This window comes from Petromyzon marinus, unplaced genomic scaffold, assembly GCF_048934315.1.
Source record: "Petromyzon marinus isolate PM22_M1 ecotype Great Lakes invasive population unplaced genomic scaffold, UKy_Petmar_22M1.pri1.0 PM_G_Scaffold_56, whole genome shotgun sequence".
NCBI classification, from domain to species: domain Eukaryota; kingdom Metazoa; phylum Chordata; class Hyperoartia; order Petromyzontiformes; family Petromyzontidae; genus Petromyzon; species Petromyzon marinus.
This window is the reverse complement of record NW_027423009.1, coordinates 202,967-226,817: the sequence shown is the minus strand read 5'-3', so window position 1 is coordinate 226,817 and position 23,851 is coordinate 202,967. Positions and strand designations below refer to the sequence as shown.

General features: G+C 48.2%; 1 protein-coding gene across 1 annotated transcript; it reads left to right on the top strand.

The window, feature by feature from the left end:
- The first annotated feature begins 2,213 nt into the window (after window positions 1-2,213).
- LOC142918182 (uncharacterized) lies at window positions 2,214-17,092 on the top strand. The gene is made up of 3 exons (XM_076062308.1): window positions 2,214-2,293; window positions 3,063-4,060; window positions 17,070-17,092. The coding sequence occupies exons 2-3, from the start codon at window positions 3,073-3,075 to the stop codon at window positions 17,090-17,092; spliced, it is 1,011 nt and encodes a 336-aa protein (XP_075918423.1). The 5' UTR covers window positions 2,214-2,293; window positions 3,063-3,072.
- The last annotated feature ends 6,759 nt before the right edge of the window (window positions 17,093-23,851 follow it).

Below are 23,851 nucleotides of genomic sequence, written 5' to 3'. Positions count from 1 at the left end.
TGTCTTTGGCAGGTTGAATTTCTTCAGCTGCCGTAGAAAGTACATCCTCTGTTGAGCTTTCTTGGTGAGGGAGCTGATGTTCAATTCCCACTTGAGGTCCCGGGAGAGAATAGTGCCCAGGAAGCGGAAGGACTCTACAATTTTTACTGGGGAGTCTAACAGGGTGATGGGGGTGAGTGGTGCTAGAAAACCCCACTGCTGTTGTTGAGACGCTGTGCACCAATAAGGGTCCAACACATTGACGGCCTTCAGGCCAGGAAAGTCACAACATTTGCACACGAAGGATGCATTCACGCAAGTACCCCATGCTCCGTTTTGAAGTTTTAAAATGAAGCATCTTTGAATTGTGTTGAACTAGATGATTTTATTTATTCATTAAAAGCTTGTATCAATTTACATCTGGAATACTTCATTGAAAAGGACATTTCGTGTGAATTTTCTCTCGTCATTAAGTAGATGGCCTTGCCGGGGGTTCGGACACAAACAGTGTACACACACACAGTGTACACACACAGTGTACACACACAGTGTACACACACACAGTGACACAGTGTACACACACTGTACACATGCACACAGTGTACACACACAGTGTATACACACAGTGTACACACACTGTATATACACACAGTGACATACAGTGACACAGTGTACACACACAGTGTACACACATACAGTGTATACACAGTGTACACACACAGGGTACACACACTGTATATACACACACAGTGACATACAGTGACACACACAGTGTACACACGCAGTGTACACACACAGTGTACACACACACAGTGTATACACACGCAGTGTATACACACAGTGACACACACAGCGACACGCAGTGACTGTCACACACAGTGTATACACATAGTGTACACACACACAGTGTACACACACAGTGTATACACAGTGTATGTCCACACAGTGTATATACGTACACACAGTGTACACACACACAGTGTATACACAATAATGTCCACGTTGTTGCTGAGCTCACACACCCAAGGGTGGGAGCAATGGAAAATGAATCTAAATCAACTTAATCTCCAACTCTGTGACGTCACCACTCTGCATACCTCATCGGCGTCAAACGCCAGGGGGAGGTTTACCTCGCTAGTGACGTCATGTCACCAAGGTATTCATCCCTCTTCCGTCCACCGCGCTCTTGAGCGTGACGTCACTTCCGCATGGGTCACTGCCGATATCGTTCCAGTGGCAATCCTTATTTGGGCAAAGCTACGCCCAGTGACTGGTAGCTCATTAACATAATGTGTCCGTTAAAGCCGTCGCGAGTTTATTGCGACGGGTTCAGCGCCCACGCCCCCATCCCTCGACATATGGGCCGGCCTCATAAACATAATTTATTCATTTAAAGCTTTCGTGACTGCAGTAATTCATATTCTTAGTTTTTTTTTACTTTACCGAAAAAACTAAGAATATAATTTATTCAGTAACAGAGCCGCTCGTGGGAGGAAAGTGACGTCATACTACTTCCTGCTGTCGCGAGGTAACAGGAAGCTGCCGTGTGCGCGCTTGCACTGAAATCCGAGGTGAGAAATTCTCATCGTTGTGGTGGTGGTGGTGGTGGTTGTGGTGGTGGTGGTTGTTGTTGTTGTTTACCAAGGTAGAGCCTCTTTCTCGTAGGGATGTCAGTTGAGTAGCAGCGAGCATGGGAATCGATGTCCAGGTTGGAACTTTACAACGCGGGGCCTTGCCACGCGGGGCCTTGCCTCCTGCCCTCGCCTGATTGCATTCACTTTAATTATCTCACTTAAGTTTAATTTGTCTTCACCCGGCTCACCACTTTGTAACTTTGTGTTATTGTAAATATTCATGCAGTTTTTATTTTCTTTTGTTAGCAGGCCAAGCCCGCTTGAGCTGCTATACCGCTCTTGTTATCAGAAGCGACCTGCCCACAACAACACAAGGTGAGGCTTTGTCAACGTGTGTGAATGTTTTGACTTAAAACTTTGGTGACTGCAGGAATTAATATTCTTGGTTCTTTCGGTAAAGTCACGTAGATAGAAAATTAAATATAACAATAAAATAAATGAATAATTCCAAATAAAGAAAAACAACTCACGTCGTTTTGATTGCAACACAAGTAGTCTTTATTTAATGTAATTGTATTATCTGTTATTGTTATTTTCTATCTACGTAACTTTACCAAAATCAACAAGAATACGTGTGTCAATGTCTATCGGTCAAAGACGCTCAGCGGAGAGACGCGCAAACTCCAAATATACAGCAGGCGTCAGGATCGGGATCGAACCCACGACTTCCTGTACACCAGGTGAGGTAGTTAACATCTCACCACGGAGAGAGACGCGCAAACTCCAGTTAGCCTCGGATATGTTCATTGATCCTCGATTAATTGCTTGGTGGAGTGAGAAAGCATTGATGCCGAGCAGATGAAGGTGGCCAGGCATGATTCTAGACACGCCACCGCCTGTTTACCCAGTGACTGTACAGTTTGTGTTTGCAGTAACGTCTATTAACTCTGTTGAACACGGAGGTTATTGCGTAACAATAGTTTACTTTTGTTTTCCTCTGGAACTCTTTATAATAATGGAAACAGGAAGTTTACACAGCACACACATTCAGCTGATGTCGGAACTGTTCATCCCAGCATTCAAGGACATCTGAGCCTGGATTCACACCTCTAAGTTGCGATTGAACATTAATTTATGAATTTCTGCCTAACACAAATAGTATTGTTTTCAACACCCTTTGCTATGTCAGCTGAATTTAGCTCTCGTAAATATTCCTTTTGTAGCCAGACCGCCGAAATTGTGTGCTTGGAGTTTTGGGTTAACATTCATTTTGAAGATACGAGGGCTTCCAGGCATATTTATAACCATTTGCCCTCTCATTGTGTGCCATAACAGCCCTGTGATGAATTTGGGAAACGTTTTTACTATATCATGAATATATGAATATAGACGTGTAAGTCACATGTGACTATATATGCATTCCTCTGTGCCTCGATACTGACGTGTGATGGTGTGGATATTATTTTTTTCTGTCTGCAGCTGACGCTTCCTCTGACGCTTCCTCCGCAGAATTGGTCTGATGGAGCAAATACGCTCAGCGCAGCTCGGTAGGACAAGGCTCCAATGCGACCGGTGTGCATACAGCACGGATCGTACTGGAGATTTCACACAGCACGAGAGAACTCACACAGGAGAGAAACCCTTCAAGTGCAGTGTGTGTGGGAAGGCATTTGCACGTTCATCTGCTCTTGTAGAACACCAGAGAACTCACACGGGAGAGAAACCCTTCAAGTGCAGTGTGTGCGTGAAGGCGTTTGCACGTTCATCTCTTCTTGTAGAACACCAGAGAACACACACGGGAGAGAAACCCTTCAAGTGCAGTGTGTGTGGGAAGGCGTTTGCACATTCATCTACTCTTGTAATACACCAGAGAACACACACGGGAGAGAAACCCTTCAAGTGCACTGTGTGCGTGAAGGCGTTTGCACGTTCATCTCTTCTTGTAGAACACCAGAGAACTCACACAGGAGAGAAACCCTTCAAGTGCAGTGTGTGTGGGAAGGGGTTTGCACAGTCATCTACTCTTGTAGCACACCAGAGAACACACACGGGAGAGAAACCCTTCAAGTGCAGTGTGTGTGGAAAGGTGTTTGCATATTCATCTGCTCTTGTAATACACCAGAGAACACACACGGGAGAGAAACCCTTCAAGTGCAGTGTGTGCGTGAAGGCGTTTGCACGTTCATCTCTTCTTGTAGAACACCAGAGAACTCACACAGGAGAGAAATCTTTCAAGTGCAGTGTGTGTGGGAAGGCGTTTGCAGATTCATTATATCTTCAAGTACACCAGAGAACACACACGGGAGAGAAACCCTTCAGGTGCACTCCGTGCGGGATAGCGTTTGCACAGCAACAACATCTTCAAGTACACCAGAAAACACAAAAGCATCAGAAGATCCACAAGGAGTGGAGTCTGAAATCAGCTTGTGAAAGTCAAAGTGCCGCAATAAGCCCATCCCTCATGAAACACGAACCGGAAGAAAATAACAGCTTGGACACTTTTAAAGGTATCGAGGTGAAATATGAAGAGGTGATGGTGAAGAGGGAAGAAGTGATGGTGAAGAGCGAAGAAGTGAAGGTGAAATGTGAAGAAGTGATGGTGAAGAGCGAAGAAGTGAAGGTGAAATATGAAGAAGTGATGGTGAAGAGGGAAGAACTGAAGGTGAAATGTGAAGATGAAGATTCAACTCCAAAATGGGACCTTCACATCGATGGAGGCAACGTGAAGCAGGAGGAGAATTCTGACTGTGAGGCAGAGCGAGGCAACTCCCAGCAGTTTGTGGAAGTGGAGGTGTGGGTGGACTTCCTCCAAGACAATACAAAGTCAAGTGGAGACCCGGTAGATGTGTAAGCCAGAGAAGATGTCGCTCCAATAGATGCACCTTTGTCACAGGCCTTTAATGACAAGAATGTGAAGTTGAACACTCAGCTCCTAGGTTCAACCTGCAGAGTAAGAGCGGCCAGTTTTTGTGGACCTGTGGGTTGGGTCAATCTCTCACCAGGAGCGAGAGACAATAAGCTCCCAAGCATTCACGATGTTCTCATGATAATTGCTTTTACGCTTTGCTCGCTTAATCGCCTCGGCAACTCGGAGTTTTGTATCTCGTCTGAAACACTCGAAGAGCATCCCCAAGTAGCAGCTGCCCCTGTGTGGCACAAGGTGGTGGCCCTGCACCGGCCTGCATGTGGACAAGAGCCTGTCAGTAGGGGGCGATGATTGATGCGTCATCTCAGTTGTGTAGTTTGTAGGCAATCTTGATTCGAAGCTTTTGTGACTGCAGGAATCCACGCTCTCTCGTTATTTCGGTAAAGTCATCACGTGGGTAGAAACATCAGATCACGGCGTTTAGATCAGAACACAAGCAATCATCATCAGGTGGGACAACCACAACAAAAAGAAGACGCTGAAGTAGGCGCCTACTTCAGCAGTTGTCTTCTTGCTGCTGTGGTTGTCCCACCTGATGACGATTGCTTGTGTTGCGATCTAAACTCCGTGATCTATTATTTGTAGGTAATGTTTATAATTTGCTACATTTTGACCCAGACGCCAACATGCAACGGCCTACTCGTTTTGAATGACACTACAATAGTACGTTGTACATACACTGTTAAGCAGGCGGTGCGTATTTTTAAAATAGCTTGTTAATACGATGTAACCTGATGCAGTATATTTCACTGCAGTAATTCAATTTTGTTCATATGCCTGCCAATAATTACGAATGAATACTTGTCTGTGCGTATTTTAAATGTTATTCTTTTATAAGGTGATGTTGACACATAACCGGCATGCCATAAATAGGAAATTAACTCTGCTTATTCGAATCAATGTATTCATATATGTTGATGAACCGTTTCAAGCAGATTTTGTCTCTAACGGCGACTACAGGGACCACGTGATTGTTTAAAAATGTCTTTGATTATAAATATAATTGCCTACAATTCGTCATGTGTAGCTTATTTAGTCTATAATTTATTCACTACCCAAAATGTATTTACTTGAAAACATAGAGCTGATATTTGTAAGCAATGTCTTTTTTATTTATACGTTTGAAAAAAAATATTTGCACAAATTGAACTTGTTCAGATACAACGTGAATTCACAAGGCTTTGTAAAAAATCCAATATTTCAGAATTTTGCCTTATGGGAGAATATTTTTTACAAAAAGATATTACAAAAAGATATTCCGAAACTTGCTGGCCATTGTTTAAATAACACTTACTTCTTATGGAGAGGGGATTTCTTTAAACAAAAGGAAGGAGCAGCAATGGGTTCTCCTTTATCCCCTGCTATAGCAAATTTGTACATGGAAAACTTTGAAATAAGTGCACTTGCCTCGAGCACATTAAAACCATCCTTTTGGTTTAGGTATGTGGATGACACTTTGGTTGTCTGGCCACATGGTAAAGATACACTTAATGATTTTCTAAATCATCTCAATGCACAAAACCCGGCCATCCAGTTCACCATGGAAATGGAGGTGAATAACACACTCCCATTCCTAGATATTTTGCTTGGACATGGCCTAAACGGTAAAATAACACACAGCGTTTACAGAAAGCAAATGCACACTGATGCCTATCTGAATGCAGAATCACATCATCATCCAGCTCAAAAATCCTCTCTTATCAAGACGCTCGTACATCGGGCCAAAACAGTGTCATATGGTGAGAGTCTAGTGAGAGAGATTAAACACGTTAAAGACGCACTACGACAGAATGGCTACAATAATGCTCAAATTAACAGAGCACTGAATGCCAAATCACGATCGCAAAGCAATACTACTGAAAGCGACCAGATTGTTAAAACAATAAAAATTCCATATATCTCAGGAGTAACTGACAAATTAGCCCGTGTTCTGCAAAAGCAAAACATTACAGTAAGATTTGGTACAGTACACAAAATTCAAAAACTAGTATCTTGCACTAAAGATGCATTACCTAAACTATCAACAGAAGGTGTATATCGGATTAATTGTTCATGTGGCAGCTGCTACATTGGGCAGACGGGACGTAACATCAGCGTAAGACTAAAAGAACATCAGAGAAATATTAAATTATCTCAAACACAACTGTCGGCAGTGGCAGAACATGCTTGTCAACAAGGACACTCAATTGATTTTGACAATGTTGCAGTGGTGTGTAAAACTAATTATTACTGGCAAAGACTAATTAGAGAATCCATTGAAATTGAGAGGAACAAGAATAACTTTAATCGCTCTGACAGCTACCGGCTTAGTGCGGCCTGGAAGCGTATTATTAAATAATACACATTACATTTAAAGAATTACTAATCTACAACTCATTACTAATCATAACCAATGACTGATTACTAATCGATTATATAATTACAAGACACCCCCCCCCCTCCGCCTCTAATCACTGCACCTGATATGAGTTAAGTGATGACGTCACCCTGCTGCTCTATATAAAAACCGGGAGCAAGCGAGGGCTTTACCATTCTGGCGAATTGCTTGATGATGCTGGATGTATTTACCAGCGAAACGTCGTACTCAAACTGTAAATGTGGATTAACTCTTCAACACACCGGTGGGCTAAAGTAGTGAATTATTTGTCTTTTGTCAACGTGACACTTTTTTTTGGCTGATTGGCCGTGTCGGGTGGTGGAGGGTTACGACACATTTATAAATAAACGCAATCTAACCCACAAACCTTTATTATGAATAATATTGGTCGCGAAAGCCTACGTGTTAAACTGACTAACCTCTATGGGGAGGATACTTTTCTTAAAACCAGAAAATTGGAGAAGCTTCGCATTAAGCGGATGAAATTGATATCTTCACTGGCGTTCCTCAAAAGGTGCAGAGATTCAAAGGTAATACCAAACGCAGTTAAAATAACACATCACATAAAGTCTTCTAAAGCTAACCAAATACTACACAAAGCTAGCGAATTATTATTAATAGAATACAGCACAATAGGAGTGAATTATCTTACATTTCGGAATCGCTAAAGCAGTTACACTTAGATATAAGCAATAGTGTGTCTATGCATTATTGGAATATAATCGATAACACAACAATCGGCTGATAATGTGTTTAAACTAACACAAACTAACCAAATTAATAAATTTTCTAGACTACATAATAAACAAATCCCTACTGAAAACCAAAAATGTAAAAACAAAACTGTACTGAACTTGACCAACACTGTATTAACCGGTGACATGGTCTCTATCCTTTCTAAAGGCCTTAACTTTGCCGTTACCCCACGCACAATTCCAGTGGATGAGATAATTGCTGAGGTAGAATCAGCAGTTAGACTCCTTCCACATAATGAGGCAGAGATGACTAGACATGAGGTTGCTAAAATAATTGAGAATAGCAAAGTTCCAAAAGTAAATATTAGCTCTAACGAGGCAAAAGCCTTAAGAGAGCTGCGTGTAAATAAGGATATCCAAATCCTAACAGTTGATAAAGGCCGCACTACTGTAGTGATGTCACGAGCCGATTATGATAATAAAATAAGAAATTTACTAGAGGAAAGTACCTACATTAAAATTAAACGAGATCCAACTAATACTTTAGAACGTAAGACCACTGCAATAATTGCAAATTCATTAATCCCTAAAAATGAGCAATACCTAATTAAGCCAAGGGCCTCAAAACCACCTAGACTCTATGGGCTACCAAAGATTCATAAAATCGGCATCCCATTACGACCCATAGTACAATTGGCTCTGCCATATATCAATTAGCAAAATATATAACCAAACAAATACAGCCCTACATCGGTAAGACATCTTCATTCATAAAAAATTCAGAACATCTTGTGAATGTGATTAAAGATATTAAACTTACTCCTGATGATATTCTGGTAAGTTTTGATGTGATTTCTCTATTCACTAAGGTTCCAGTGGACGAATCGCTTAAATTACTTGATACACTAGTAAAGAATACCGGTTTACAAAAAGATATTCCGAAACTTGCTGGCCATTGTTTAAATAACACTTACTTCGTATGGAGAGGGGATTTCTTTAAACAAAAGGAAGGAGCAGCAATGGGTTCTCCTTTATCCCCTGCTATAGCAAATTTGTACATGGAAAACTTTGAAATAAGAGCACTTGCCTCGAGCACATTAAAACCATCCTTTTGGTTTAGGTATGTGGATGACACTTTGGTTGTCTGGCCACATGGTAAAGATACACTTAATGATTTTCTAAATCATCTCAATGCACAAAACCCGGCCATCCAGTTCACCATGGAAATGGAGGTGAATAACACACTCCCATTCCTAGATATTTTGCTTGGACATGGCCTAAACGGTAAAATAACACACAGCATTTACAGAAAGCAAACGCACACTGATGCCTATCTGAATGCAGAATCACATCATCATCTAGCTCAAAAATCCTCTCTTATCAAGACGCTCGTACATCGGGCCAAAACAGTGTCAGATGGTGAGAGTCTAGTGAGAGAGATTAAACACGTTAAAGACGCACTACGACAGAATGGCTACAATAATGCTCAAATTAACAGAGCACTGAATGCCAAATCACGATCGCAAAGCAATACTACTGAAAGCGACCAGATTGTTAAAACAATAAAAATTCCATATATCTCAGGAGTAACTGACAAATTAGCCCGTGTTCTGCAAAAGCAAAACATTACAGTAAGATTTGGTACAGTACACAAAATTCTAAAACTAGTATCTTGCACTAAAGATGCATTACCTAAACTATCAACAGAAGGTGTATATCGGATTAATTGTTCATGTGGCAGCTGCTACATTGGGCAGACGGGACGTAACATCAGCGTAAGACTAAAAGAACATCAGAGAAATATTAAATTATCTCAAACACAACTGTCGGCAGTGGCAGAACATGCTTGTCAACAAGGACACTCAATTGATTTTGACAATGTTGCAGTGGTGTGTAAAACTAATTATTACTGGCAAAGACTAATTAGAGAATCCATTGAAATTGAGAGGAACAAGAATAACTTTAATCGCTCTGACAGCTACCGGCTTAGTGCGGCCTGGAAGCGTATTATTAAATAATACACATTACATTTAAAGAATAACTAATGTACAACTCATTACTAATCATAACCAATGACTGATTACTAATCGATTATATAATTACAATACCCCCCCCCCTCCGCCTCTAATCACTGCACCTGATATGAGTTAAGTGATGACGTCTCCCTGCTGCTCTATATAAAAACCGGGAGCAAGCGAGGGCTTTACCATTCTGGCGAATTGCTTGATGATGCTGGATGTATTTACCAGCGAAACGTCGTACTCAAACTGTAAATGTGGATTAACTCTTCAACACACCGGTGGGCTAAAGTAGTGAATTATTTGTCTTTTGTCAACGTGACACTTTTTTTTGGCTGATTGGCCGTGTCGGGTGGTGGAGGGTTACAACACATAAATAAACGCAATCTAACCCACAAACCTTTATTATGAATGTTGGTAAAAATAAAGATTCAGAAATATATATTGTGCCGTGTCTACAATTTTACTGTAAAGTGGAATTGGTAAAAAAAATTGATGGTTCAATGAGCCACTCCGTCTATGGGAAAGCTACCCATACGGATGCTTACCTGAAACCGGATTCCCACCACCATCCATCCCAGAAGAATTCCCTCATCAAGACTCTGCACCATAGAGCCCAATGCATATCCGACCAGGAACACATAGCCAGTGAACTCAAGCACGTACACCACGCTCTTAAGGCTAATGGTTACTCCGACTACAATCCGCAAAGCTATCACTCCAACCGTGAAGAAGGACCCTCTTGAGGAGCCTTTCAAAACCATCACTTTGCCCTACATTGCGGGGATCACAAAAAAGATCTCCAAAATCTTGAATAAACACAAGATCCAGGTCCGATTCAACACATTACATAAAATCCGTGATCTGGTTCCGTCTGTAAAAGATGTGATTCCGGACATACAGTACCCTGGTGTCTATAAACTAAGTTGCCTCTGTGGTAGTAGTTACATTGGAGAAACCAAACGACATGTCTCGGACCGCATTCGTGAACACAAAGCAGACCTTAAACACGGTAGGACCAACACCTCAGCCGTGGCAGATCACTGTTATAATTCAGTAGGCTCACATGACATTGACTTCTCCAAGACAGAGGTTCTTTGTAAGCCATCTGGCTACCATGAGAGATTCGTTCATGAGGCTATCCACATATACACAGAGACAATTTCAACCGGGAAGATGGATTCTGGCTTAGCAATCATTGGAAAGATTTGATAAACCATTTCGGGTCTTAATTGATTGTTCACGCTTACGGTGGCTTTCAGACAGCATACATTATTTTCGTCTCCCCCCTCCTCTATTCCGAACATAGATGGACTCGTCCTTCTGAACAAACTACCAAATCGCTCTCCGTGGTGCTAACGTTAAAAAAACCCACCACTTTTTAAAAAAATTCTTGTTGTGGATTTCACACCTGACGACGATTGCTCGTGTTGCAGTTGAAACGTCGTGAGAATTTTATTGTTTTATATTTTTATTATTTTATTGTTTCCCTTCTACGTGGTGGTGACTTTACCGAAAGAACCAAGAACATGAATTCCTCGCAGTCACGAAAGCTTTAAATCAACATTTATTTTTACTTCGTTAACATCTTTCACTTTTGCACGCCGCTAATTTTTCGCGACATTACCACAGGTGACACGTGCAGTGGGTCCAAGACGAGGCGAGACGATTCGCTAGAGGCAACACGTTTATTCAACAAGGGAACCACAACACAGAGGGGTGACGACCCCTCACAGCCGATAACCTCAGGAGGCAGTCCCTCCACACTACGGTGCCCTTACTCTGGTTCTAGCGCTAACCCAACACTGGTTATGTCTGAACCCGACCCTAGCCAGGGTAACTGGGCTCTTCGCTTCAGGGTCTTCAGGTTCTCAGGGCAGCGCTCAGAGTCTTCTTCAGATCTTCTGGTGGACGAGGACCGCCAAACCCGCTCAGGGGTCCGGCTTTTATCCCCGTTCCAGGGTCTCTCCATCCCTGGCCAAGTCTTCTGGGACTCTCTAGGGGGCCCTGGAAATCCCCCAGCCCCCCTCTTGGGGTATGGGGGCCCTGTTCGTCACACCTAGTCTGTACACCACCCCCTGTTGACGCTCGTCCGCTATTACAGGTCAGCTCCCGTGGTAATACGCATACAGCCCAACAATGGCGCTACATCATCCCCCCCCCTTGTAGCATCCAGGTGTCTGCTACGTTCACAGGAAGCCCTAGACGCATGCACGAATATGCTCAAGGTGCCATGTCATACGTTCGAGCGTATGGCTGTCCCGACTTATTTATTACCTTTACATGTAATCCAACTTGGCCTGAGATAAAACAAAAAAATAATAACTTTCATTCGGCCAAACACCCAGCCGTCAATACGACTTCACAGCCAGGGTGTTCAGACAAAAGCAAGTTAAATTCATCGAGAGCATTCACTGAGAGTCGTGTTTTTTGGAGAAACAAGATGCTGGATGTACTCAACTGAGTGGCAGAAGCGAGGACTTCCACATCATAGGGGTTTCCCCTTTTTTTCTGGCAACAAAACTGAAACCTTTTGGCGTCCTCTGGTCGAGCACCAATTGGGTCGAGGCTCTCAAGAAAGCCGTCCCTTGGTGTGGACCAATCGGTTTCAAGGACAATGCCACATATATTATCATAGTGCGTGTGTTTTGTTTGCATTTTGACTGCAGGTATTGTGGTTAATGCTGTAACATGAATCCTTGTAAAAAGGTTTAAGTTTTGTTGCCAGATAAAAGGGGAAAAACCCTATTATTATATTTTGGTACCGGCAAAGGAGGTCTAATCATGTAGATGACTTCCCCACGCTCATATTTTAATCTGGCTGAAAGAAAAAAATCATCCAATCCAAATCGATGTTATATCTGCCGAGTTTCCAAATCCAGAGGAAGACCCAAAATCTGTTTGCAGTAGTGACCGCAAATATGATTCATGGGCCATGCGGAAACCTTAATGTCAATGCAGCAGCATGTATATAGGACATAGAGAGCAGCAAGAAATATCCGAGACAATTTATTAAAGACACACAAACTGGAGATGTTGGATATTCTCGCTATAGAAGGCGAGCTCCAGCAGACGGTGGATACACAGCAAGACTGAAGATTAGAGGCACCGCGAAAATCGAAATGGACAACAGGTGGGTTGTTCCGTATTCTCCGCTTCTTTCTAAAATGTTTCAGGCGTAGATGTGTTGACCACGTTCCACCTCCTCCAGTCAGTGTGTGTATCATGGTGTGTGTGTCAGTGTGTATGTGTGTCAGTGTGTGTCTGAGTGTGTGTGTGTCAGTGTGTGTGTCAGTGTGTGTTTAACTCTCTGCTTTATTGACCTGGTCAAGGCCAATGATACCATCAGTAGGCCTGGGCTCTGGGTTGTTCTTTGTGCTTTTGGAGTACCTGACCCTCTGCTCACGATCATTAAGGACCTTCATGATGGTGAGCGGGCCCGGGTAAAACTACGTGGCCGGGAGTCAGAGCCATTCCCTGTACACCTTGGGGTGTGACAGGGATGTCCTCTGGCTCCCACATTATTTAACATCTATTTTGACCACGTATTTCGTGAAGCCTTCAATAGCTGTACCGGGGGAATCTCCATATGGTACAGATATAATGGGAGGCTGATCGATGCACGGGTGCGGTCAAGGGATGGCTCCCTATTGCTCAACCACGTTATGTATGCTGATGATTTGGTAATAGCTGCTCAGTCAGAGGAGGAGTTGGAGACGCTGCTACTGAGACTGGAGCGTGCCACTAAGAGGTGGGGCCTTACCATCAGCCCCACCAAAACTAAGCACCTGCCTGGGTATTTTGTACCATCGGACACTCCACCCCCACAACTCCCAATCGGTGATGGGGCAGTTGTGGAGAGAGTGGAGAGTTTCCCATACCTGGGCAGTGTGCTTATGACTGGCTCCAGTTTAACAGCAGAGGTCTCACTCCGAATCAGTCGAGCGGCAATATCTTTTCATCGGTTGCGTAACGCGGTGTGGAAGCTACCTGGTCTGTCACTCCGCACTAAGTTTCATGTCTTCTTGGCCACGGTCATTCCCTCCCTTCTCTACGCTTGCGAAACGTGGACCCCCCTAATGGAACATCTTCGCCGGTTAGAAACATTTAGGCTGGCCTGCCTACGATCCATCCTGGGTTTAACCAGACTGGATTGTGTGAGCTCACAAATCCTTGAAAGATCTGGGCAAGGTCCCATCAGTGAGCTCCTCCGGCGGGCAAGGCTGCGATGGCTGGGTCATGTAGCCCGCATGCCCAGCCACTGCATGCTGAAACAGCTTTTGTTCGGCCGGATTGAGGGGGCTAGGTGGTCGCGGCACGGGCTAGAGAAGAGATGGAGTGATGTGGTACAGGAGGACGTGGAGCTGAGTGAACTTGCCGATGACTGGTACCAGCGGTGTCAAGATCGGCCTCTGTGGAGGAGGCTCGTGAAGGATGCTACTGGGCAGTTGGAGGCAGTCGCCCTCCAACAACAACGGAGGGTGGAGGAGCGATGCTCAGAAAAACGAGCGGAGCGCCGGGTGGCTAAAGCACAGCAGGTTGGCACAGTAGGAGGCACAGGTGGTGCATCAGCCAGTCATCTCAGTCAGTCGACCCGTGGCACCTGGGTCTGCCCCGTGACCTCCTGCCAGCGGGCGTTCGACACTTCACGTGGCCTCAAAGTGCACCTAGCCTGGCACAAGCATTGTGGTGACGTCACCGCCACTTAGTGGCGAATGGCGGTTATTGTTGTTGTTGTCTGTCTCGGCGTGTGTCTGTGTGTGTCTGTATCGGTGTGTGTCTGTGTCTCTGCATGTGTGTCTGTCTCTGCGTGTATGTCTCTGCGTGTGTGTGTCTCTGTGTGTCTGTGTGTCTGTCTCTGCGTGTGTGTCTGTGGTTGCGTGTGTGTCTATGTCTCTACGTGTGTCTGTGTCTATGTGTCTCTGTGTGTCTATGTGTCTCTGCGTGTGTGTCTGTCTCTGCGTGTGTGTCTGTGTCTCTGCGTGTGTGTCTGTGTCTCTGCGTGTGTGTCACTGTGTCTGTGTGACTGCCAAGTTGTCCTTATTTTCGTTGCCTTCTGATACGCCCAGCAGAGACACTCGCTGCACACACTCACCGTGCCGCGCACAGACAAAGATCCCCCGTCTAGCCTTAACAGACTGTAGGGGCAAGTGCTGTTAGCGAGCTCCTATAAGGCCGGCACGGTACACGAGGGGGTGGGTGGCCAACACCACGCCCGACCGCCTGTCTCCCTAGTGGCGATGTTTACTACACACCGCACCAGGTACTCATTTGAGGCGGAGTCGACCTAGGGGAGGCCCTGGACCAGTTCAGATAATCGTCACCGGTGTTGGATGTGAGTGGGAATCGAACTTGGGTCGCCAGGATCGTGGTGCAGCGTAGCACTAACCGCTACCCTTCAGCTCTCCACACACGTCGTCGGTCACACACAGAACCGCAGTGGAGGGCAAGGCGGATCCCAAGCGTGCGACACTCAGAACCAAAAGTGGCAAAGGCTCGGCCGAGAGAGTGGAGAGAGAGAGTGGAGAGAGAGAGTGGAGAGAGAGAGAGGGTGGAGAGAGAGTGGAGAGAGAGAGAGTGGAGAGAGAGAGAGTGGAGAGAGAGAGTGGAGAGAGAGTGGAGAGAGAGAGTGGAGAGAGTGGAGAGAGAGTGGAGAGAGAGAGAGTGGAGAGTGCGTGCTGAGTCAGCTGGCCACCTTCCGACTGCAGGCAGGGCAAAAGTTCCTGCACGCCGCCCCTGCACCGGCCTGGAGCGTCACGGCCTCCTGCCTCCTGAAACAGCTGGGGGGTCTGCAGTGCTCCAACAAACTATTCTACATGGACCTGCAGGGCCTCCCACTGGGACAGCTGCCACCCTTCTACAGAAGCGTCCTGCAGACATGGAGCTCCCTCGCCGTCAGGAGGCTGAACCAACCGCGATCGGCCGAGGATCTGGTCTTCGAACCGATCCTCAGGAACCCACAGACAAAGCTGCCATCCACCACCACCACCCCTGGCATGGAGAGGCGCCTCGCCAACGCGCGGCTCACCAGGATGGGAGATCTGGTGGAGCCTGAAACACGAGGCCGGTGGCTCGGACCAGCAGACGTGGCCGCAAAGACAGGGCTGCAGTCGCTCCGGGTGGCTGCCCGGATCCTGGCCGAAGCCAAGGGGGCCTTCTCAGCGGCAGCGGGGAGAACGCCCCCCATCGGCGTTGGGGATGACGAGGCCCCTCTCGATCCCCCTCCACCGGAGCTCTCACTCGTGCCACTGCATTGCCAATGCCGACAAAAGCAGGCGGATCACAACCTGTGCCGGCTAGAAGACCTACCGGAGGTGGCCTTCGCAAATGTAAAGAGGAAGGTGCTCTACTCCTACATGGTCCGGTTCCACCAACAGGACACCCTGAGGAGCCACAAGGACCATGCCTGGAGGAAAGCCCTGCCCTGCGTCTCTCCGGAGAGGCCTCGCTGGAGGCAACTCTACTGCAGACCGACATACAACCGCATCGGCGACCTCAGCTGGAGCATCGCCCATGGCACCGTCACCACCAACCCCTCCCTGGTGCGCTTCACCGACACGTCCCCGGAGTGCCGGTTCTGCGGTAAAGTGGAGACGGTGGCGCACCAATACGTGGAGTGCAAGAGCCTGGACTCGTTGTTCAAGGTCCTGAGAAACATCCTCCTAAGGTTCAGCCTCCACTTCTCCCCGACGGTCCTCATCTTTGGATACCCGAAGGGCGACGGACCCCAACATCTTCAGGGGCTGGTCAACGTGCTCTTCGGCTACGCCAAGCTCGCCATATACAGGGCGAGGAAGGTGGCCCCGGAGGGGCAACGTCCAGCCAGCAGCCTGGGCATCTTCCGCACTCTGGTCGGAGCCAGGGTGTGGCTGGAGTTCCGCCACGCGCGGCTGACCCACGCCGCGCCGGCCTTCAAGGAGCAGTGGGCGCTGGAGGAGGCCGTGAGCTCGGTGGCAGATGACGGAGAGCTCTGTATGCAGATCTAAGCTACCCGTCGGAGGCCGTTTGACTGTGGGAAGGGCTGCGTGCAGATGCAGCACTTGACGTAGTTATAAAGAAAAGAGAGAGAGCGCGAGAGAAAGCCAAATGGAGTAGGAAGAGAGAGGGCAGAGAGAGAGGGGGGGCAGAGAGGGGGGTAGAGAGAGAGGAGAGGCAGAGAGGGGGGTATAGAGATAGGGGGGGACAGAGAGGGGGGTAGAGAGAGAGGGAAGGGGAAAGGAGAGAAGAAAAAAATATATATTGTTGGGTCTTTCATTTAAAAGGGGGGGGGGGGGTTACATAAAGCAAAGCATTAAAACAAAACAAAAAAAACGAAATGATGAACGGAGCAAAGTGCCGACTACACTGAGCATCTTCTTGTTTCCTCTGATCGTAAAAAAAGAGAGAGAGAGCGAGAGAGAGAGCGAGAGAGAGAGCGAGAGAGAGAGAGCGAGAGAGAGAGCGAGAGAGAGAGAGAGCTTGAATGGCATCAACTCTCCCGGCCTCACGAACCATCTCCAGCGTCTCTCCCGGCTCGAAACTGACCGTGGGCCCTGGGCCGTAGGGCGAAGTCGATGTTACAGAGGTCCCTGTCACAGCAGCAGAAGTAGACGAACGGGTTGCTACTGGACTCCACGCACTTGCTCCTGGCCACAGTGGGAAACCGAGAGGGGGAGGAGGGAGCAGGAGGTTGGGGGGGGAGGAGGAGGTGGTGGGTGGGAGGAGGAGATGGAGGTGAGGAGATGGTGGGGAGGAGGAGGAGGAGGGGGGGAGATGGTGGGGAGGAGGTGGGGGGGAGGAGATGGTGGGGAGGAGGAGGGGGCTGCTGTGTGCTGGTCTGACCGGTCTGCCTCCTCACCTTCCACGGCAGTCGTGGACCCAGCAGCCCTGACGCTCCAGCAGGATGTCGCCTGACACGTTGCGCCACGCCGCGTAGCAGAACCCGCGACGACTCTCCCCCTCCTCCTCCCCCTCCTCCCCCTCCTCGCCGCCACCGCCGCCGACACCGTCACAAACCACGGTGCCTGCGGCCGCCGACCACCCCCCCACCGCCTCCTCCTCCTCCTCCGCGTCGCCGTAGCGGCTGAAGGAGAAGCAGCGACGGTGGCGGCGCTGCTGCTGCTGCGTCTCCACGGCCGCGGGCGGCCAGGCGAGCGCCAGCGACGAGGGCGCGCCTAGAAGGGGTCGTCCAGACGGGGGTCGAGCCGTGATCCGTCAACCCCGCGGGTGTTGCCTTGTTCCACCACCACCACTCCCCACACTACTACACACAGTGACCTAACCACTGCACCACCACTCCCCACACTAACCACTGCACCACCACTCCCCACACAGTGAACTAACCACTCCACCACCAATCCCCACACAACTACACACAGTGACCTAACCACTGCACCACCACTCCCCACATCACTACACACAGTGACCTAACCACTGCACCATCACTCCCCACACAGTGACCTAACCACTGCACCACCACTCCCTACACCACTCCCCACAGTGACCTAACCACTGCACCACCACTCCCCACACTACTACACACAGTGTCCTAACCACTGCACCACCACTCCCCACACAGTGACCTAACCACTGCACCACCACTCCCCACACCACTCCCCACAGTGACCTAACCACTGCACCACCACTCCCCACACTACTACACACAGTGATCTAACCACTGCACCACCACTCCCCACACCACTACACACAGTGACCTAACCACTGCACCACCACTCCCCACACCACTACACACAGTGACCAAACCACTGCACCACCACTCCCCACACTACTACACAGTGACCTAACCACTGCACCACCACTCCCCACACTACTACACACAGTGACCTAACCACTGCACAACCACCCCCACACTACTACACAGTGACCTAACCACTGCACCACCACTCCCCACACTAACCACTGCACCACCACTCCCCACACTACTACACAGTGACCTAACCACTGCACAACCACCCCCACACTATTACACAGTGACCTAACCACTGCACCACCACTCCCCACACTACTACACAGTGACCTAACCACTGCACCACCACTCCCCACACTACAACACATAGTGACATAACCACTGCACCACCACTCCCCACACAGTGACCTAACCACTCCACCATCACTCCCCACACTACTACACACAGTGACCTAACCACTGCACTACCACTCCCCACACTACTACACACAGTGACCTAACCACTGCACCACCACTCCCCACACTACTACACACAGTGACATAACCACTGCACCACCACTCCCCACACTACTACACACAGTGACCTAACCACTGCACCACCACTCCCCACACAGTGACCTAACCACTGCACCACCACTCCCCACACTACTACACAGTGACCTAACCACTCCACCACCACTCCCCACACTACTACACACAGTGACCTAACCACTACACCACCACTCCGCACACTACTACACAGTGACCTAACCACTGCACCACCACTCCCCACACCACTACACAGTGACCTAACCACTCCACCACCACTCTCCACACTACTACACACAGTGACCTAACCACTGCACCACCGCTCCCCACACTAACCACTGCACCACCACTCCCCACACAACTACACACAGTGACCTAACCACTGCACCACCACTCCCCATACCACTACACACAGTGACCTAACCACTGCACCACCACTCCCCACACTACTACACAGTGACCTAACCACTGCACCACCACTCCCCACACTACTACACACAGTGACCTAACCACTGCACTACCACTCCCCACACTACTACACACAGTGACCTAACCACTGCACCACCACTCCCCACACTACTACACACAGTGACCTAACCACTGCACCACCACTCCCCACACTACTACACACAGTGACCTAACCACTGCACCACCACTCCCCACACCAACCACTCCACCACCACTCCCCACACTACTACAGTGACCTAACCACTGCACCACCACTCCCCACACCACTACACACAGTGACCTAACCACTGCACCACCACTCCCCACACTAACCACTGCACCACCACTCACAACGTCCACCGCAACTTGGTACCCGATTTATCGACCGACTCTGCTCACCGTAGTTACACGTGACGAGGTGGAGGAGGAGAGGCAGGACCAAGTGGAAGAGTAGGCCAAATGTGCAGAGTTTGCGCATCGCCATGAACCCCACACGGAGACAAAATCGATTGGGACGTTGGGGGGGAAGGGGGGCGGGGCGAATGGGGGCGGGGGGAAGGGGGGCGGGGGGAATGGGGGGGAAAGGGGGCGGGGGGAAGGAGGGCGGGGCGAAGGGGGGCGGGGGGAAGGGGGCGGGGCGAAGGGGGGCGGGGCGAAGGGGTCATCGCCTTCACCTGCTCGCCGCGTGTATCCCTCCGCGCGGTGCAGCGCCCCCCACACCCCCCCTGCGGGAGAGGTGAAGCGGCTCTCGTCCCCCCCACGTGACCTCCGCGCACTTCCGCGCAGCCGGAAGAAGTAGAAATCAGCAGGAGACGAAGAAGTAATGAAAGAAGAAGAAGTAATGAAAGAAGAAGAAGAGAGATAAACAGACGGACAACAACAATAGCAGCAGCAGCAACAAGGCGCGAGTTCAGTGCAAGAGGAAGCTCGCGGATTTCCCTCCCTGGTGAAGAAAGGCGGCGAGGAGGATGGTGATGGGGGAGGATGGTGATGGGGGATGTGGTGATGGGGGTGATGGGGGAGGTGGTGATGGTGGTGATGGGGGTGATGGGGGAGGTGGTGATGGGGAATGTGGTGATGGGGGAGGTGGTGATGGGGGAGGTGGTGATGGGGGAGGTGGTGATGGGGAATGTGGTGATGGGGGAGGTGGTGATGGGGGAGGTGGTGATGGGGGAGGGTGGTGATGGGGGAGGGTAGTGATGGGGGAGGTGGTGATGGGGGAGGTGGTGATGGGGGAGGGTGGTGATGGGGGAGGTGGTGATGAGGGAGGTGGTGATGGGGGAGGTGGTGATGGCGAGGATGGGGAAGGTGAGGGCGGTGATGGTGATGGGGGAGGTGATGGTGGTGAAGGGAGTTGCTGATGGGGGTGTGATGTAGTTGTGATGAGGAGGTGTTGTTGGGGTGATGGTGATTATGGAAGTTGTGATGTTAGTGGCTTCGGGAGTGCACCTAGCCTGGCACAAGTGCCACTTAGTGGCGAATGGCGGCTGCTGTTGGTGATGGTGATTCAGGTTGGGTGGTGATGGTGATTCAGGTTGGGTGGTGATGGTGATTCAGGTTGGGTGGTGATGGTGATTCAGGTTGGGTGGTGATGGTGATTCAGGTTGGGTGGTGATGGTGATTCAGGTTGGGTGGTGATGGTGATTCAGGTTGGGTGGTGATGGTGATTCAGGTTGGGTGGTGATGGTGATTCAGGTTGGGTGGTGATGGTTATTCAGGTTGGGTGGTGATGGTGATTCAGGTTGGGTGGTGATGGTGATTCAGGTTGGGTGGTGATGGTGATTCAGGTTGAGTGGTGATGGTGATTCAGGTTGGATGGTGATGGTGATTCAGGTTTGGTGGTGATGGTGATTCAGGTTGGGTGGTGATGGTGATTCAGGTTGGCTGGTGATGGTGATTCAGGTTGGGTGGTGATGGTGATTCAGGTTGGGTGGTGATGGTTATTCAGGTTGGGTGGTGATGGTGATTCAGGTTGGGTGGTGATGGTGATTCAGGTTGGGTGGTGATGGTGATTCAGGTTGAGTGGTGATGGTGATTCAGGTTGGATGGTGATGGTGATTCAGGTTGGGTGGTGATGGTGATTCAGGTTGGCTAGTGATGGTGATTCAGGTTGGGTGGTGATGGTGATTCAGGTTGGGTGGTGATGGTGACTGTGGTAGAGTTGGCAGGAAGTGACGCGTGTTGTGATGGGAGCGGTGATGGAGGTGTCAATGGAAGTGATGTTTGGGGGGGGGGGGGTGATGGGGGAGGATGGGGGAGGTGGTGATGGGGGAGGTGGCGTGATGGGGGAGGTGGTGATGGTGGGAGTGGTGATGCTGTGGGTAGTGTGATGATGATGGGGGTAGTAACAATATTTGGTTCTCTGGAGTCTGAGAGTTGATGCATGGAGTGAAGTTACCTACGGAGTTACTTTTGAGTGAAGTTACTATAGCCAGTGTTGCTATGAGTGAAGTTACTACAGTCAGTGTTGCTATGAGTGAAGTTACTACAGTCAGTGTTGCTATGAGTGAAGTTACTACAGTCAGTGTGGCTATGAGTGAAGTTACTACAGTCAGTGTTGCTATAAGTGAAGTTACTACACTCAGTGTGGCTATGAGTCAAGTTACTACACTCAGTGTTGCTATGAGTGAAATTACTACAGTCAGTGTTGCTATGAGTGAAGTTACTACAGTCAGTGTGGCTATGAGTCAAGTTACTACAGTCAGTGTTGCTATGAGTGAAGTTACTACACTCAGTGTTGCTATGAGAGAAGTTACTACAGTCAGTATTGGTATGAGTGAAGTTACTACACTCAGTGTTGCTATGAGTGAAGTTACTACAGTCAGTGTTGCTATGAGTGAAGTTACTACAGTCAGTGTTGCTATGAGTGAAGTTACTACAGTCAGTGTTGCTATGAGTGAAGTTACTACAGTCAGTGTTGCTATGAGTCAAGTTACTACAGTCAGTGTTGCTATGAGTGAAGTTACTACAATCAGTGTTGCTATGAGTGAAGTTACTACAGTCAGTGTTGCTATGAGTCAAGTTACTACAGTCAGTGTTGCTATGAGTGAAGTTACTACAGTCAGTGTTGCTATGAGTGAAGTTACTACAGTCAGTGTTGCTATGAGTGACGTTACTACAGTCAGTGTTGCTATGAGTGAAGTTACTACAGTCAGTGTTGCTATGAGTGAAGTTACTACAGTCAGTGTTGCTATGAGTGAAGTTACTACAGTCAGTGTGGCTATGAGTGAAGTTACTACACTCAGTGTGGCTATGAGTGAAGTTACTACAGTCAGTGTTGCTTTGAGTGAAGTTACTACAGTCAGTGTTGCTATGAGTGAAGTTACGACAGTCAGTGTTGCTATGAGTGAAGTTACTACAGTCAGTGTTGCTATGAGTGAAGTTACTACAGTCAGTGTTGCTATGAGTGAAGTTACTACAGTCAGTGTGGCTATGAGTGAAGTTACTACAGTCAGTGTTGCTATGAGTGAAGTTACTACAGTCAGTGTTGCTATGAGTGAAGTTACTACAGTCAGTGTTGCTATAAGTGAAGTTACTACAGTCAGTGTTGCTATGAGTGAAGTTACTACAGTCAGTGTGGCAATGAGTGAAGTTACTACAGTCAGTGTTGCTATGAGTGAAGTTACTACAGTCAGTGTTGCTATGAGTCAAGTTACTACAGACAGTGTTGCTATGAGTGAAGTTACTACACTCAGTGTTGCTATGAGTGAAGTTACTACACTCAGTGTTGCTATGAGTGAAGTTACTACAGTCAGTATTGGTAGGAGTGGAATTACTCCAGACAGTGATGCTATGAGTGAAGTCGCTCCAGTCAGTGTTGGTAGGAGTGGAATTACTCCAGTTAGTGGTGCTATCAGCAGAGTTATTATTGTAATTGTTGGAGTTATTTGAGTACGATGGTGGTGAGATGTAAACTACCTCGCCTTGTATGTAGGAGGTTGTGGGTTCGATCCCGACCCTGACTGACGCCTTGTGTATATTTTGTTGCTCTCCCCATGGTCGCGTGGATTTTTCTCCGGGTCCTCCAGTTTCCCCCCCCCCTCCATATTTAATTGGCGGCTTTTGAATGTGCACGCGAAGATAAGCCACTCCATTGGGCGATCACTTGTGGTCACGTCGCTGCTGAAAGAGACCTATATAGCTCGGTGGGGCCTTACGCTGTCAAAATAAATATAGATTATAGTTTTAATAGTTTACTTTATGGCCGGGAGGGATGACGTATGATGTTCGAGACTCACGAGGGAGTGGAGGGAGCGGTGTTAGCCTTTTGAGCGAACACGCCCAAGAAGACAACCACAGCCGAGGTGGGAACCGTGGCACGTGCGTCACTTCTGTGTACAGTACGCGTGTTGAAATTCTTTCGCACCCTACTTAGCCAACCCGTGCTAATCAGAGGTGCAGTGTTGATTCGATGGGTAGTGTCAGTCTGCGGGCAGTGTGTATGCATGTTCAACTTCTTTCGCACCCTACGTAGCCAACCCGTGCTAATCAGAGGTGCAGTGTTGATTCGATGGGTAGTGTCAGTCTGCGGGCAGTGTGTATGCATGTTCAACTTCTTTCGCACCCTACGTAGCCAACCCGTGCTAATCAGAGGTGCAGTGTTGATTCGATGGGTAGTGTC

Coding starts and splice junctions, on each gene's coding strand:
- LOC142918182 (XM_076062308.1), top strand. CDS start 3,073: ATGGAGCAAATACGCTCAGCGCAGCTCGGTAGGACAAGGCTCCAATGC. Junction 4,061..17,069: donor CAGCTTGGACACTTTTAAAG/GTATCGAGGTGA, acceptor AACCATCTCCAG/CGTCTCTCCCGGCTCGAAAC.